Source organism: Pteropus vampyrus, unplaced genomic scaffold (genome assembly GCF_000151845.1).
Source record: "Pteropus vampyrus isolate Shadow unplaced genomic scaffold, Pvam_2.0 Scaffold705, whole genome shotgun sequence".
In the NCBI taxonomy this organism is placed as follows: domain Eukaryota; kingdom Metazoa; phylum Chordata; class Mammalia; order Chiroptera; family Pteropodidae; genus Pteropus; species Pteropus vampyrus.
The window spans coordinates 429,290-442,123 of NW_011889486.1; the positions used below are offsets into that span (position 1 = coordinate 429,290).

General features: G+C 48.6%; 1 protein-coding gene across 1 annotated transcript; it reads right to left on the reverse strand.

The window, feature by feature from the left end:
• Positions 1–1,285: 1,285 nt before the first annotated feature.
• SCN2B (sodium voltage-gated channel beta subunit 2) lies at positions 1,286–10,752 on the reverse strand. Its single transcript, XM_011385378.1, has 4 exons — positions 10,496–10,752; positions 3,031–3,197; positions 2,518–2,728; positions 1,286–1,784 (listed from the first exon to the last, which is right to left on the reverse strand). Exons 1-4 carry the CDS (start codon positions 10,563–10,565, stop codon positions 1,585–1,587), a joined length of 648 nt encoding a protein of 215 aa, XP_011383680.1. The 5' UTR covers positions 10,566–10,752; the 3' UTR covers positions 1,286–1,584.
• Between the last annotated feature and the right edge of the window lie 2,082 nt (positions 10,753–12,834).

Genomic DNA, 12,834 nt, shown 5'->3' on the forward strand with positions numbered 1-12,834 from the left:
TTGAAAGGTATGAAAAGGCTCAGCCTGGGGCAGGGGGTGGGGCATTGTCAGCAGCTCTGTCCTCATTCCCATCACTCGGTCCCTGCCTCAGTCGAAGCCTGGAGAGGCTGGGCTCCGGGGAGATGAGCAGGGCTGGATGCGCACACCTCCCTCACCTTATCTCCCTCATTTACCACAGAGGCCCCTCCCACCAGGACAACTATGGCTGTGATCATTCAAACTGCAGACTGAGGAGCCCAGAGGGGATGGCAGGACCCTCAGTTTGTCAGTTTGAACTTCAGTTTCCTCATCTGCAGTATAAGTGACGTGGCTGGTTGATTCTCTGAGGGTCCAAGGTAGTGTTCTCCACGCCAGCAGTTTCTCTCCCTGTCTCTCTCCCTCTCTTGAAATTCCCTTAATGTGAGTAAAATGGCAGTGAAAGTTGGCTCCCCACAAGTGCTACTTTCTTCCCCACAACAGAGTTGTTGGGGCAGGGGAAGGTGTAACATAGCTCTAGATGTGACATGGCCACAGGTTCTCTCCTCATGCTTCCCTTGGGGTATTCCCTTCTCTGGTCTCTAGCCAAAAGCCAGATGAAAACCCTGCTGAGGGTAACTGGGAAAGTCTGAACAGAGCTCTGAGTTTTGCCCCCCACTCTGCACATCCTCTTCTCCGCCCGTGGCTTACATCCCTCCTCATCTCTGCACCTTAGCCGCTCCTGGCCCAGGCCGATGGTGGTCATCCTGTTAGACAAAGCAGTCTGCAGTCAAGTCCATTTTACAATGGAGCCTACCCTGTCAGTCCTTCAGCTGATTAAAATCTGTCTCCTGTTCATAGGCAAGTATGATGGAAAATGACCACTACCTGGAACAACGCAATCCACCCACGGCCCAGCTCAGGGGTTCTTCAGATCCCAAGAGATTAGCACCCAGCGGAAAACCACGAGCCTTCTGTGGTAGCAGCCGTTAATGGAGAAGAGGGTGAAAGCAGAGCTCCCTGGGCCACGGCTTGTCTCCATTTGCTTCCAGTCTCAGCTTTTCTTCAATGCTCAGGAAACTCACGGTTGTCCCTTTAACATACCCCATCCCCAAGTTATAGGAACGTATATATTACCACCCTCAGCCCGACTGGGAGCAGCTCAGGGAGCAGAGCAATGTTCCAGTCCAGGCCTTCTTGAGGCAGCACAGGAAAGCCTCTCCCCCACCCACAGGTCCTCTCTGAAGCTGCCACCAGAGGAGTTCGTGCGCCGGGCAGGCTGGACAGCTGACCCCCTCCTCCACCGCTGCCCACCCTCCCCCTTCTCCTTGGGCCCCTCACACATGCCTCCTGCCTCCTCTCAGGGACTGGCAGTTTTGAACTCACTTCCTCCTCCCAGGGCCCACACATCCCAGACATCATGGCAGTTTTCTCAAATGAAAGAGAGGTGGGTCACTCTTGGTGCAGGGAGGGGGACACAAAGTGAAAGGTTCAGGAGGCTCCAGGTCAGCCCTGGGGTCCTGGTTTAAGAGAAGCACACCAAGAGAGGGTAGGCAGGGGCACGCTGAGCGGAGCAGAGAGTGGGAAGGAGATAGGGCATGAGGGAGGGGCTGTGGGGCCGGCCGCCTGTTACTTGGTGCCATCATCTGCGTTGCCCTCTCCATCTGTTTTGCCCTCCTCCTCCGTCTTCAGGTCATCCGTGCTCAGTTTCTGCTCTTTTTTCCTCCTTACACACTTCACTACCATCAGCACTAAGATGACCACAGCCAGGAAACCTCCCACGGAGGCACCCACAATCACAGCCACCGTGGAATCCCGCTCAGGGGGCTCTGGAGAAGAAAAAGAAACAGACCCACTGAGCACTAGGGCTGGAAGAGTGAGCCTCGGCCACTGTCCCCTGCTCCCACAGTATGTGTGGAGTGGTCCTGATTTTATTCTTCTCCATGGAAAGAACTTTAGTCAAAACCAAAAATCAGCCCAGATCATTGACCTCTAACCCCCGACCCCAAAATCCCAGAGTGCCTAAAAGCCCCAGGAGAGGGCAGTATGATGCAGTATTTGACAGCATGGACTTTGAGATCAAAAAGACCCAAATTTGTGTCTTGATTATACTATTTATTAATTGTGTGACCTTAGACACAACTTACTTATCCTCTCTAAACCTCAGTTTCTCATTTGTAAAATGGGGATAATTAATAGTACTTCCCTCACAGGGTTTTATGAGGATGAAATAAGGTAATGCATAGAGTTTAACTGAGACATAGTAAGTGCCCAATAAATGAAAGCTGCTATAATGATTCTTAAGATCATGATCATGATCAATAGCATTACAAGAACTCTCTGAGACATCTTCCCAAGTCCTCAAGGACTGGAGGGAAGAAAACAGATGCCTTGCAGCCAGCACAGGCTGTTGCTGTGATTAGTCCCCTCAGGAGGACACAGCCTCTCCAAAGGAGCCCTGAGCTAATGCTGCTAGAGAGTAGTTGTGGAGAGTAATTCAGTGGGAAAGGTCAGGTGCCCCCACAGCAGCCTTGCTCCCCATTCTGCCCACCTGCCTCTCACCTTCCATGAGAACCTGCAGGTAGATCTTGCCATGGCCACGGTGGCGGTCAGGTGGGTTCATGATGTAGCAGTTGTAGAGGCCCTCATCCTCGAGCTGCACGTTTTTCAGCGTCACTGACACATCATATTTGCTGGGGTTCCCCGAGAACTCCACGCGGTCTCGGAACCGCTCCAACTTCAGGTTAATGATCTTCATGCGGAATTGGAGGAACTGAGGTGGACAAGGGACAGGATGGGGGGGATGGATGAGCGAGGAGCTGCAAGGAGAGCAGGATGCTCCTTCTCCCATGCACCTTTACCTGGAAGAGAGGCAGTTACCTCCAGATCTCCGCCACCCTCCCCGGGGCATGACAATGCACCTTCCGACAAAGCCCTCTGGATCAGACAGCCCACCCAGATACTATGGGCACCTGGTCTAGTATGGGGCAGGGTGCGGGAAAGGTAGGCCTCCCACTGTGGGCCTTCCACTGGGCCGGACTCCTCTCCCAGCCCCATCTCTATCCCAGGACTCACCATCTCCTCAGAGCAGTTACTACACTCCTGGTAAGTCCAGTTCAGAGAGAACTGTTTGTGGTTCACTGTGTAGCAGGAATTGAATGTGCAGGCCAGGCGAGCATCAGAGCCATTGAGCACATTGAGGGTAGTAGGTACTGTGACTTCCATGCTCCGCCCTGGTGGCACTGTGGACAAAGCCAAAAGCTGGTGAGGATTCTGGCTGATAGTGCCATGGAGGCGGCAAGCCTGCTGTGCCTGGCGAGGAGTGGAGCAGAGCTAGGGCAATGGGCTGGGTCCCTAACAGCCGAAATTAATCATGTGGCGGGGTAGAGTGGGCAAAGTTCATAATGGGTAACTGATGTGGCCCTGGGGGTGAGGGCAGTGCAGAACAAGTCTGGGGTAGAGAGAGACCAAATCATCTGTCAAGCCAGGGACAAACAAATGGCCTCAGGCCTTTTCCAGGAACACAGTTGGGCAGCCCCTCCACTTGGCCATCCTGCTCCAGCCCTGCCTGTGCCACTTGCTAGCCAAAGACCTAGGACAAAGGACTTCACCGTGCTGGCCTCCTATCCCCCTTCTTCCTCACTACTTCCAACCATCTCTGCTAAGCCAACCCTTTCCAACTGAAGCTACAATGTCTCCCATGGGGCAGGAAGGCTTGAAGACACGTAAAGATTAAGAAGGCCTCATACTCTATACCCCAGGGCCAGAGCAAAGCATTGTGCTCAGCCAGTAGAGACACAATTCCGAGGAACCAGCTGATGGGTCTACAAGGACAAGAGTCCCTTTTGAAGATGTAAGACCTGAAAACACCACAGCAAGGAGTTGATCCAGGCTGAAGGGGTGGCAGTGTGGGAACAATAGGTTTCTGTGGAATTCTACAAGGAAACCAGACTTGGTATAGCAGATAGGGGCTAGGGCTGAGAAAGGCCCATCACACTCTGACATTCTAAGCAAGGCAGAGTCTAGGGTGACGTGAGTGAACCAAAACCCTTCCAGTGCCCCTTATGGGACAGAAAGCCTGGGGCACGAGATTTAAGAAGGCACCCACCTTTAGGGGCATGAAAATATCTTTTTAAATTTTGCACCCCAGGTGCCTCACTTGCCTCACCTAGTTCTGGCCTTAGTACTAAGAGTCTCTGCCAATATTGTCAAAACCTCATCCCAAAAGATTAATTGATTTATCAAAGACAAACAGTAATGTTGAGCATCAATGATTTATTCACTCATATACCAAATATTGATAAATCACCTACTATGCTCTTAGTCTAGGCCCTGAGGAATACTGTCGTGCACAAGACGGGTAACATCACCAGAATATGGAACTCGTATTCTAGGGAGGGAACAGACAGTGACGAGGGAAAAAAATAATAATGTGACTTTAGGTGGTGATACATGGCAAGGATTGTAAGAAATAAGCAAGGTAAGGAGGTGTTGTTCTCTATCGGTGGTCAGGGAAGACTGCTCTGAGGGAGTGACATGTAGGACGTCCCTGACTGAAGTGAGAGAGTTAGCCATCTGAAATTTGGAAGGAATCAAGTTCCAAGGCAGCAGAATATCAAGAGCAAAGTCCCAGTGGCTGGAATGATCTTCATTTATCTGAGGCCCAAGGAGCAGAGTGATCAAGGGGGCAAATAGTGAGACCTGAGGTCTCAGAGTCAAGCAGGGATCAGGTCACAGGATCTACGGGCCAGAACATGATGTTAGGATCTAATTCTTTGGAGTGAGACAGGAAGCCACTAGGGACTGGGGGCAGTTAGGAGGCTGTCCAAGCAAGAGCTGTGGGAATGGCATAGAGATGGGGAACTGATTAAATGTGGGTTCAGTCCCAGCTCTGCTTTCAATCAGCTAGCTGCAAGACTGTGAGCAAGCTCTTTTACCCTCCAAGCCTCAGCCCCCTCTCTACAGAATGCAGCTGATTACACCCACCTCCCAGAGTTGTTAAGATAATTAAATAAGATTAAATACATAAAGCACAGCATGCAATCTGCCTGAAAGTAATTGCTCAGCAAATGATAGCTCTGGTTATCCTAAATTTTCCTCAAGGCCTGCCCTCCACCTTCCCACCCCCATAGACAGGAAGGGCTTCTGGGGCAGCCTCCTAGCAAAGGGCACTTTGTGGGGCCTTGACCCCTGCAGGGCTTTTATTTTTCAAACTGTTTTATTGTGCAAAGCTGCTGGGCCCTACACCAGAAGCCACTGCACTACAGCCTGGAAGCAAATATACAGAGTCCTTCTGCTCAGCTCATATCTCTTAGGATGAGTGGGCAGGGCTAGTAGGAACGACTTATGAAGAAAAGATGCTCTGAACTGCTGCCCTAGAGGTCATAACTGAGTCCTAGATAGAGGGATAGGCACGCAGATCCACCTGCGAGGCCAAGGCTTCCAGGTGTGCACTGAAGTGCTCATTAGGGGAGTATGAACTGGGGAGGCTGAGTGGGCTCACCAAGAAAAACAGCCCAGTTCCCCTCTCCCCATTTCCATAGCCATTACGAAAGCACCTAGCACAGCTCCAGGCAAGGAGGAGGTGTGCAGAAAATACCGTCACCGCCCCCACTCTGCAGAGGCAGAGAAATTTGTAGGGAAGGAGCCTGGCAGGGCCTTGACCTGAGCTTACCTCATCTTCCAGGAACTCTCTGCTTCTCTAACACCTTCCCTTGAAAGGATCTTCTACCTTTCCAGAGCTCTCGACCAAAAGGAGCCTCCAAGTGATACTAGGAAATAGGTGCTGTGAATCTGACCCACCCCTTGCCTCTGTCCTGACTCAGCCCACGACATCACTCCAATTAAAACTTGAACCCCACCAGGCATCACTCTCCAAACTTAAGAAGCCAGCACCCTGCTGTGTAGGAGGGCAGAGTCATGGGGAGCAAGGAGCCTTTTGTGGCTGGTGGGAGCAGGCAGACAGAGAGGTGCAATGCGGAGTCCCTCCCCCTCATCTTGACAGCTGGTTCCTGCAGGAAGCACCAAATGGAACACGCGTGCCCTCTACTGGTCAGAGAGGTCAACCACCAAGTCCCAACTGCAGAATAAAGGAACAGGGAGTCAGTCACTCAATCAGAGTAAGCCAGAGTGGGGACCCTCAGGAATTATAGATCTAGCCCCATGGTCTTACCAAGGGGGAAAATGAGGCCTTGAGAGAGACACAGAGGATGGGGCAAGCTGGGACCAGAACCATGGTTCTTGACTCCTAGTCCAGGACGCCCATTTCAGCCTGAGTCCTCACCAAGATCCCAAGGCTCAAGACAAGGGCCTCAGGCCTTTCAACAGTCCAGGCTCTCATTACAGACAAGGAAACCATTGCAGAAAGGTCAGATCTGTGAGCAAAATCCTGGTCTCTTGATGAACTGTGCTGCTTCAAGAAAGTAGCCAAATCCACAGCTAGGGCCACAAAAAGACATCATAATTACAACAATGTGCTTACTGTGTGCTAGGCATCATTTAAGCACTCTATAGATATTAGCTCATTTAATACTTACAACAATACTATTACGCCTCCACTTAGCAGATGAGAAAATTGAACATAAAGCAATTAAATGAATAGCCCAAGTTCACAGCTAGTAAGTGACAAAGTTAGAATTGAACCCAGGCTACAGGGCTCCAGACAGAGGGTTGAGGGATTGAGGCTGGGTGGGGGTGTGATTGTTCTTCCAAGGCCTTCAACTGTCTACAAAGCAGGTCCAGCCCCTCCCTCCCCCTATCCCCACTCTAGGCAGGCTGGCCAGAGGGAAATCCTTCTATTTAAAGGAAACTCCATACAAGGGAGCCTACAGTCTTCCTGGTTTTCGGTTTAGGACCAGGTCTAGGGCCTGGGTCTCCTAACTTCCAACTAACAGAAAGGAAATGATGATCAACAGGGGTGCAGTAACGATGCAGCTTTTGATCTTAGTTCCAAAATATTACCACTGCTAGGCCTCCCCATTTTCTCCAAGGCACACCTGGCCCCTCAGACTCCACGGCATCCACTGTTCTAACTGGCCCATTTTACAGAGATCATAAAAATTTGTTCATCTCCTGCCAAACACTATCTCCTACAGAGAATGGAAGTTAATTCTCTTCACTCATTTTTACTTATGAGGTAGGTTTATTTTCTTCTTGGTGGAGAGAGACAGAGACAGAGACAAGGGGGTGGTTAGAGAAAGAGAGAGAGAGAGATTGAGAGAGAGAGAGAGTCTAAACAGAGAAATTATTTCCCTGACCTTCTGGATCATACTGTTCCCTGGGGCAGCCCTTGCCTCTCAGGCAAGTGTGACACCTAGCCCCTATCTCCAACACTTCTTACCTGTCAGACCTACCCCCACGGGGTCCCCCCTCCCGGCCCAGTCCACCCCCATGCACCCTGCTGTCAGGATGAGTGGGAAGGGACCCCACAATGCACCTCTCTGCCCCGCTCCTGCCAGCCACAAAAGGCCCCTCACTCCCCATGGTTCTTCCTTCCTATACAGCAGGGGGAATAACTCACCCCTAAACCTCCACTGGCTCCCTGTTGCTTTCAGGATCAAGTCCGGGTTCCTGGGCACAGCTTCCTAGCCCTTCACCATCTGGGACAATCCGACCTGCTGGCTTCATGCACCACCAGCTCCCAACCCTCCACTCTTCCTCCACTCCAATGACCCCAGAGTTCTTACATTTCCTAAAAACACCACCAGCTTTCACTCTTCCTTCTTTTACACCTTTGCACGTGTTTTTACTTCAGATAGGAAACTAGTTCACCCTCTGCCCCTGGGGCCCTTCCACTTATCCTGCAGATTCCAGCTAATAAGGCATTGCCTCAGTGGCAGCCTCCCCAGCGCCTGTGCCCTCTCCCCAGCCCTATTCTATCACTTCCACGTGACTTGAAGACAGAATGGCATAGTGGCCAAGACCACAGCTCTAGTGCCTTGATCTGATCTTAGGCAAGATAGTTAACCTCCCAGCATCTCAGTTTCTTCATCTGTAGAATGAGGGATAATAATAGGACCTACCTCCTAGAACTGTTGTAAGGATTGAATAACTTAATATTGTATAAAGCTCACAGCAGTGTCTGGCACATAGCCCAAAACAAAGGTGAACTGCCATTATCATCAATCATCATCATCATCATCATCATCATCATCATCATCATCATCACAGCACATACAATACTGAGTTGTTATTATTTATTCATGTGCCTGTGGCCCTCCAGAGGCTCTGGGGAATTGATTCATATTTATCCTGGTATCCCTGGACCTATAACAGCTTGTGACACACAGTGGGCACTCAACAAAAGTTTGTAGAAGGCAGGGAAGGCATTGTCCCCTCTGTGTCTGTGTCCCTGCCCCCACCAACAGATATGTGCAGTGGGCTTGAGTGAGGACCAGATTCCACTTCTAGGCCTCCCGTACCACGACCCAAACTTTAGTAACCAGGCCAGTGACTGCAGAACCAATGACCTTGAGAAAAACTCTAGGAAAGCCCAGTCATTTGGATTGTTTCTAACAAAAAAAATAGTCTCACATGCTTCTGTCACAGTAGGTTGCCCAGCTTGTCATTCTCATAAACTCAGACCCGACATAGTCTCCTCCCTTGTCACTTGTAGTATCCCTCCATCCTGAGGACTGAAGCTACTACAACTCCCAAAGTCTCACCTCAGCCCTCAGCCTTGGAGTGCCAGGGCACGCCTCATCATAACACCAATTAAGTTCAAGTTCGACATCTCCCTTCCTTCATTCTCTTCTCTACCAGGTTTGCAGAGGCTTTAACTTCCTTCTATCACCACCTCACAGCCTCCACACCCTGACCCCTTCACCCCAAACTCCATCTTCCCCAAAGCCACACCTGGGTCTTGATCACCAAGCCCCCTTCCTTTCTTCACTTAGATGAGGTTCTCACAAAGCTGCCTCCCTCCCACAGGAAGCTCTTCCTAACTCCCAAAGGAGGTCACCTGTCCTTCATGCCTGGCTCCTTACACACAGGCCAATCACTCAACTTTTTGCCTGTACTTGAGATTCTTTGATCAATCAGTTTAATATAGCAGTAAGATTTCTTGAACATTGGGGGCAGTTGAATTCAATGCTTACGAACATGCAGAAGTCAAACAAACAGAGGTTCCAATCTCAGTTCACCTTAAACTTGACATGTGACCTTATTGGGCAAGTTACTTAAATTCTCTGTACCTGTTTCTTCATTTGTAAAATAAGGATAATAGCAGTACATACCTCATACGATTACCGTACCGACTTCTGTGAGGGACAAAACAAGATATGCAGTGCCTGGGCACATGAAATGCTTTTATAAAGTTTAGCTATCATTGAGCACTTGCTATGTGCCAGACTCACAAAAAAACCCAGTAGATATTCTCCAGTTTACCCATGAAAGAACTAAAGCTCAGAGGGGTCGAGTAACTGGACTATGGGTATGAAGTACATGACAAAGGTGGCTTTAAACCCAGATCAGATTCTAAAACCCATGTTCTTTGTATTGCCAAACATTCACCCTCTGTTGTTAATAAGCCCAAAAACTCAGCAAAGCTAATAAGATTTATCATGCAAGCTTCCAGGGGCTCTCCACTGCCTCCATTTAGCAATCCTGCCAAATAACACAGCGTAGCACACCAGAGAGACAGAAAGAGAGAGAGAGAGACTGTGATGGGGAATATTCCCACTGACAATAAGTTTAAGAGCAAGAATGAAACTACCTATAAAGCAATCTTGCAAATAACTCTCTAACCCACCTACCCACCAGAAAATCCATGAATGGTCAAATTTGAAATTAATATTTGGGTCACTTGACAGGGCAGCTACAAGGGCTGGGCTGGACAGTTCTGAGATATGGTCTTAAAGGGCCACAACTTCATTGGGCCCATGGGTTCCTTCTTCTTTCTTTATTATTTTTCTGATCCCTGCACTTGACCCCTCCTCCACTCCATCTGACCCAAGCCAAAAGTGCCTTCTCCATCAATACACACTGCAGCAGGTCTCACAATCCAGAGATCATTCCTCAAGCCTGCTTCCCATCCACTCTCCCACACATTTCAAAAAATCGATGGTACAGATTTCCAGGAAGCCAGACCCAAACTCAACTTTCTGCCTTCAACTGCCCCCCACACTCTCTCCTAACATTCTAAATCCACCAGATTCCAAAGATCAAGGTTCACAAAAGAAACCCCTTAAGAGAGCATTAAGTCTCAGGAATCCATATTTGCAGCAACTTTAAAAAAATCCATGAAGAGACTGCAGATGGATCTAACCCCCACTCTCACCCTACCCCACACACACACAGGTCCACTTCAGGGAAACCTAAACAAAAATCACCACCCTTGTCATTCCCGAGCAACACTCAGCATTTCTGACCAGTGTTATGCAGTCCCCAGCAATGTCTCCCCCAGTTCCAGCACCTCCCTTCGCTAGGACACTGAAGAGAAGCTCCAACAACGTTTTTTTTCCTGCCCCCTGTCCCTATCCTCTTCCAGTTGTGGCTGCACTTCTGGACCCGCAGGAGCATGCAGATGTGCAGTCTAACTTACCCAAAGAGAAAAAGAGACTGAGCCCCGTGAGACTGAAGGCAGAGCGAGGTAGCCAGGCATCTTTGTGCATTTTCAGACACTGAGATGTTAGTCGGGATATGGGAGAGGGAAATTTGAGGGGCCAAGGGCTATAAGGGAAGAATAGTTAGATGCTAAAAAAAAAAAGAAAAAGAAAAATGCACGGATGTACTTCAAAGACACATACAACATTAAGGAAGCTTTATTTCCATCTCTCTAATATGGCCGGCCTGTGTGTTCTTGCTAAAAAGAGAGAGGGAGTGTGTAAGAGAGAGAGAGAGAGAGAAAAGGTGGGGGGGCGGCAGCTGGGATGGAGTAAATTTTGTGGTTGCTGGATTTTTAAAAGTAGGTGGGAGGGTATAAAAAAGTCTTTCTGAAAAGAACAGTTCCCCAGAAATTTTTACCCTCCAAAACAAGAACTAAAGCAAATCCTGCTTTTCTTCTTAACTTGGATAATTGTTGGGTTTTGAAAGCTGTTAGAGGAAGCTCTTTATTTCTAAGCTGCTGTAAGGGGGAGGTAGGGAACTCCTTTTGTCATTTAATAACACCCAAAAAAGGAGACACTTGTTTTTATGTTATTTGGAAAGAGTTCTGGGAAGTGAGTTGGGGAGACTTTCAGGAAGTAAGGACTTCCTCATTTTTCTAGCATTTCTGTTGAACACAGAACATGTTCAAGCAAACTGATATAAAAACACCTAAGAGACCTTACATTCAAATGTAACATGAATCAAATCAACAGTAGAAAGACATTTTTGAGACAATTGGGAAAAAGTAAATATGGACTATTAGACTATATTAATGAAAATTTCTTAATTTTATTGGGTGATAATATTGTGGCTATATTCTTTAACATCTTTATCTGTTATACACAATGGAGCATTTATAGGTGAAATAATATGATGACTGAAATTTACTCTAATATAGTCCAGAAAAAAAAGAGGTGGAGGAGGTAGGTGACACTAGACTGAACATTGTTATTGATTGTTGAAACTGGTGACTAGTGCAAAGGGTTCATTACACAGTTCTCTCTTCTGTTATCTATGTTTGAATTTTTTTTCCTTTTGAAAAAGGAAGAGAAAATAGGCTAAAACTACATGTAGGAGAACGTGAGGTGGAGTACCAAGGAGGCCCTAAGCAGAGAAAGTCACCCGACTCTTCCAGGGAGATATTTAAGTAGAACACAGGTTCTCATGCAGCAATCACATGCACTTGTGATGCAGCAAAGAGGGAGCATATAATATTTTTGAGCATTAACTCTGCACCAAACACTTTATATATGATCCCTCAACTTAAATGTAACGCTGGGATAGGTGATTCCTTCTTTAAAAAAAAAAGAAAAAAAAATTGCAAATGAGGAAACAAGTCGACAGAACTTAACACAACCAACTTACCTACAGTAGTAGTAGGTCAGAGCCACGATTCAAACTGAGGTTTGTGTGAAACACTGGGTATTTCCAGTATTCTACACTGCCTGTCACAAAGGGGAGAACACATGAGACCATCCCTCAGGTTGTTTAGAGACACAGAAGAGAAGACTGGAATAGATAAGCAAGTGACCTCTGTAGTGTGGTCCCCAGACCAGCATCACTGTAAAAGAAGGTGCTAAAGGGCAAGGCATGGAGAAACAAAATGAGAGACCAGCACAGTGCTTGGCTCGGAGCAGACACTCAATAAACAGGTGATGCTAGCTGCAAAGGGGCACCCCTAAATGAATTAATAAAGTTGGAGAGGGAATGGGGGAAAGAAGACATTATGACGAGGGCAGCGAAATCTAGCATAGGCCGCTGAAGCTGTTCTAGACTGGGGAGGAGCGAAGTGAGCCGGATATTGGTGGCAGTTGCTGATGGCAGAGGGGTGGTGAGGAGACCTCTGTGGTTCTCCACCACACCAGAGGTGGCTGTCCCTGCCTGATCTTGCACAGACTCTGTCCCCAAAGTGCCTCTGTCACTTTGCTAGAGACTGGTGGCTGCTGGCTCATCCACAGGGTGCAGGCCACGGGAATGAAAACCAGGGAAGGAGAAGAGTGGAAGCCTGGAGGAAGTGTCCTCCAGTGGCCAGGTTTAGTCTCCTCAGGCCCCAGGTCTCCTCTGCTATCAGCAGGGCCCAGGCTTGCAAATGTGTCTGGAGGGTGGACTGGCACAAGCAGGGGCCTCAGCTCCCACTATAGCCCTTCGGTCAGATCCCAGGCTGCAGCATAGCCACCCATGCTGCCGCAGACACATGTCAGATACAGAGTTTTGGTTTGACGTAGCCGGCCTCCTCTTTATTTTTTAATACAGCTGAAGGTGGCTGTGAGGCCCAGAGAAGTTGCTTATCCAGCT

Excerpts from the sequence above, each read along its gene's own strand:
- SCN2B (XM_011385378.1), bottom strand. The coding sequence starts at position 10,565 with ATGCACAAAGATGCCTGGCTACCTCGCTCTGCCTTCAGTCTCACGGGG. Across the intron at positions 3,198-10,495 it reads CAGTCTCTTTTTCTCTTTGG|TGCCACCAGGGCGGAGCATG; the intron begins GTAAGTTAGACT and ends CTTTGTCCACAG. Across the intron at positions 1,785-2,517 it reads CCTGCAGGTTCTCATGGAAG|AGCCCCCTGAGCGGGATTCC; the intron begins GTGAGAGGCAGG and ends TTTCTTCTCCAG.